The 4,244-nt window shown below is 35.1% G+C and overlaps 1 protein-coding gene across 1 annotated transcript; it reads right to left on the bottom strand.

The window, feature by feature from the left end:
• Positions 1 to 1,079: 1,079 nt before the first annotated feature.
• Positions 1,080 to 2,013, bottom strand: LOC132041737 (glutaredoxin-C11-like). The gene has a single exon (XM_059432430.1). It carries the CDS (start codon positions 1,861 to 1,863, stop codon positions 1,555 to 1,557), a length of 309 nt encoding a protein of 102 aa, XP_059288413.1. The 5' UTR covers positions 1,864 to 2,013; the 3' UTR covers positions 1,080 to 1,554.
• Positions 2,014 to 4,244: the final 2,231 nt, after the last annotated feature.

The following is a 4,244-nucleotide window of genomic DNA, read 5'->3' as shown; positions in this document are numbered from 1 at the left end:
TCCCCTTTATTGCCCGGGGGCCTGCATTTCACGACGCAGTACGTATTTACAGACGACACACATCGCTCGCAGGACGGACTTCGTATCGGCTTATTGCGAGCCCCATCTCATTCGGGGTTTAGTCAACTCTTTATTTCATGATTAGTTATGCATCTAAGGTATCTTCAGGGCCTTGTCCCGCAAGTATGTTTTCCAATCAGACTCATGATAGAGGTTTCATAGACTAGACAAGTCAGTTATGTTATGTCAGACATTCGGAGTCGTATAGCCATTTTGGCTCATTCATGTTATTTCTGCACTCATGTTTAAACAAGTATTTTATTAAGTATAATGATTTACTACGTTTTATAAAGGCTCATCATGCATTCACGTTATATTCCGCTCATATTATGCCTCATGATGATTCAGCAAGCCATGTGGTTCGCTCGGTCACATGCAGTAAGGCACCGAGTGCCGTGTTTCGCCCAGGCCATGGTTCGGGGCATGACAGACCTGGTGCAAACTCACTTGAAAACATGCTCCGTAGGGTAACTTCCGACTTTACTTTGCCCAAGGACTCTTCTTATGACTTGATTAGGTTTCAAACACCCTTTCTACACTACTCATATTGGGTTCATTATACCTCATCTTACAAGTCAAACCTTAGCCCGAATGCACGAGGTGTTACAGTATGAGTCACATGTTATGTTGGAATTTAGTACGCAAAATCATAGTAATTGATTGTAACACACAAGATTAGTTAGACAATTCAGGTAAGTTGGGATCAGTAAACATTTAATTTTATAAGCTATATAATCTGTTTTTCTGCACAGGTTAAGCATGTTATATTTGAACCCAAAAGCGGATTCAAGATTTTAGGTTTATGGTTCTGATAACTTTTTGTTTGCCCACAAATCATTTATGCTATTGGGTTTGCAGTTTATTATATGTATACCTTTAGCGAAAACTTTAACACATATACTAAGTTCTTCCAAATCTGTATCATATACACGATACATTCGTCTCTATTTGAATCCATTTTTGTCACAGCAAACAGGAAGAATAATAGCTTGAGAATATTCAACAACAATTACGTACGCTTCAGTCTCAAACAAGTTGAACTCGATGAAACAGAAAATTTTACAAGTCGAGAAAAGTTTTCCATTATCAGCCATTTGGACAAAACATGGCTTCCTTTTCTCCCTCAACTCCCATTCCTTTTAAAGGAAAAGAGGATTAGAAAGCAAAGAAAAATTAAAAAAGAAAAACACACTGGGTTGAAGTTGACACGAAAAAAAGTTTGTGTACAAGCCAAGAATCTAGAGGTTGTTTTTGGTACAAAAACTTATAATAAACCTAATTTGGTCCGGCCCTTCTCCGGGCCTATGCACAGGGAAAACATAGTGCACTGGACTACTCTTATTTTTTTCTTCACTACTAGAAAGGAGTCAATTTCGGACAGACAATCCATCAGAAATCTAGCTGGATTTCCGACCAAAAGTCTGTTCGACTCAGACGAATGCTTTTCCGATGGTTTTCTTCCGAAATTGACTGATTTCTATAATGGTTTTTTACTTAGAACCAAATAGCTTTGGCATCAATGAGCATTTGTTTGAGTGATCCATCAACTTGTAAGGATATAATATCCTTAGATGATCCAACAAATTTCCCACCAATAAAAACAGCGGGAACACATGGGTTACAACCTAAACTTCTCAATGCCCACTCCATTTCTTTCCCTTTTGGATCTTGATCAAGTTCATGAATTGCTGGACTTGCTCCAATATCATAAAATAATGCTTTAATACTATGACACATAAAACATGAACTCTTTGTGAATATTACTGCTGCCTTCTTTGATGCCAAGTCTCCTATTCTATCCATCTCGAATATCGATACAAATTAAATCGATACGATTACCAGAATTATATAGATATACAATGACAAATTATATATATAAGGAGTAGGAGAAAATTATGAAGAATTGCTAGTACTGTTATAATCTTTGTGTTTGTAGATGGTTATGATATTTGAGGTTTCATATACTTGCTTATTTATAGGGATTTTTAGATAGGTATGGATTACATTGTTTATCCAGAAAAGGAAAAAGAAATTATACTGATGCATAATGAAAAGGCAATGTTCCTTAAAGATATTTTTTCTTTGGATAAAGGAAAGCAAAAGTAGAAAAATAAATGCCACACACCCCTTTGAGAATAGAGTTTAACTTCTATACAGTGACATACAAATGAATTTTTAAGCGTTCAGATAGCGGCGGAGCCAACTTTGCTGAAGGGTAGTCAATAGATCCTTTCATCGGAAAATCACACTGTGCACATAGGTCAATTTGTATTTATATGCATATACACTATATATTGATCATTCTCTTGGGTTCTTTCCGTGTTTACTTCTTTCTATTTTGATTTTTCTAGTGGAAATCCTGACTCAGCCGGTGAATTCAAATTCCGATCATTTAAAAGAGTACAATTTACATGTGCATAAATCGTCCATAAAAAGTGGAATTGATGTTGTTATTACCAATAACAACAGATTAAAATACACTAATAGTGTAAAATTTTCTTATATTTTCAACGGAAAAGGGCTCAAATATGCCATCAAACTTCGGAATTGGCTCATTTATGCCACTCATCAATAGTTTGGCTCATTTATGCCACCGCCGTTACAAAACTGCTCATTTATGCTATTTCCGTTACAAAATGGGTTGGATTTTTTAATTAATTTGGGATTAAAAATTGGGTTGGTTAATTAAACAACGTAAACCTCTGATTGGAGGCCACGTGTCATATCTGGTATTGTAAAACCGACTTTAATGAAAAGTGGCATGAATGAACCATTTTGGTAACGGCGATGGCATAAATGAGCCATTTTGTAACGAAAATGGCATAAATTAAATGAGCCAAATTATTGACGAGTGGAATAAATGAGTCATTTTTGATAATTCAAGCCTTTTCCGTATTTTCAATGTAAATTAATGCTATGAAATGTTGACAGATAGAGCCGACCATAACGATAATACCAGACTCCTGTAGAATCCATACAACTAATTTATAGTTATTAATTAATACATTAATGGGGGTGAAAGGCAAAGATATTATTCCTTGATTTTTCATGAAAAATTCTTTGTTTAGTGGGACAGTACTTTTAATTTTGGAGATCTAGAAACTAATACCGAAATGGATTTTTTCACAACTTTAATGATGTGTAAAGACCATGCTACTGGTAGAAGAGATGTAGAGGAATATCGAATAAAGGGGAAAAAATTGTGTTCTATAACCAATTCATATATATAGAAAGAAGAAGTATATATAAGTAAGTGAGTCTGACTTTAATACACGAATATTATAAAAGATTTTTTGTTTGTCTGTCAGGATCACCAAATAGATAATGTCAACAAACTATTGGCTATATGTGGAACTAATTATCTGAAAAATAAAGGAGGTAACTTGCTATGACATGCTAAGTTAATCTGATAGTATAAAAATATATACCATCTGTAACGTATATAAGCTAAATCCTTCCATAATAATTGAAATATATATTAACTTGAAAAAGTAAACAAATCAACATATATCCAAATGAATTTTCACGTGTTTGGTCCATGTAACTTAAGCAAAAGCAGGCAATCGTCACTCTCCAGCTTAGAATTAACCAGTACAACCATTTGTCACACGACAGGTTTCTTCATAGCCTACCTACGGAGTTTTTGCACGGATTTCCCTTCAAACGCACTAGTCTTCAATTTTTGTCCCTCATATATGTGTGTGAAGTTGAGAAGATATTCAAGCCAATTTCTACTCAAAAGCGGAAAGAAATAAAAAGAAACTATTTTTCTTTGTTGGTTTTCGAGTATGATTGGGATTTAGATTCTTTCTAGGAAAGGATTAGACCTAGTAATATAAATATATGCTAGCTAGGATTTATTAAGGACAGAACATAGAACCTAAGAATATTCAATCTTGTAACTTACTTTCTCCCTCGATATTAATAAAAGTGTCGGCCGTTCTCCGTAGACTAGGAGCACATCGATCTGAACCATGTTATTTACTGTGTTTTTTTATAGTTTCCGCGCTAACAATTGGTATTAGAAGCCTGCAGTTCGTGACATCTAGGAGACGAGGAGACTATGGGATCTATGAAGTTTGAGGTAGCGAATTTTGATGGGCGAAGTAATAACTTCAACATCTGGAAGATCAAGATCATGGCGTTGTTACGGAGAGAAGGATCAGTCTATGCTTTGGACGACT

The sequence above is a fragment of the Lycium ferocissimum genome, unplaced genomic scaffold (genome assembly GCF_029784015.1).
Source record: "Lycium ferocissimum isolate CSIRO_LF1 unplaced genomic scaffold, AGI_CSIRO_Lferr_CH_V1 ctg11458, whole genome shotgun sequence".
NCBI classification, from domain to species: domain Eukaryota; kingdom Viridiplantae; phylum Streptophyta; class Magnoliopsida; order Solanales; family Solanaceae; genus Lycium; species Lycium ferocissimum.
This window is presented reverse-complemented; position numbering and strand designations above follow the sequence as displayed.

Excerpts from the sequence above, each read along its gene's own strand:
- LOC132041737 (XM_059432430.1), bottom strand. The coding sequence starts at position 1,863 with ATGGATAGAATAGGAGACTTGGCATCAAAGAAGGCAGCAGTAATATTC.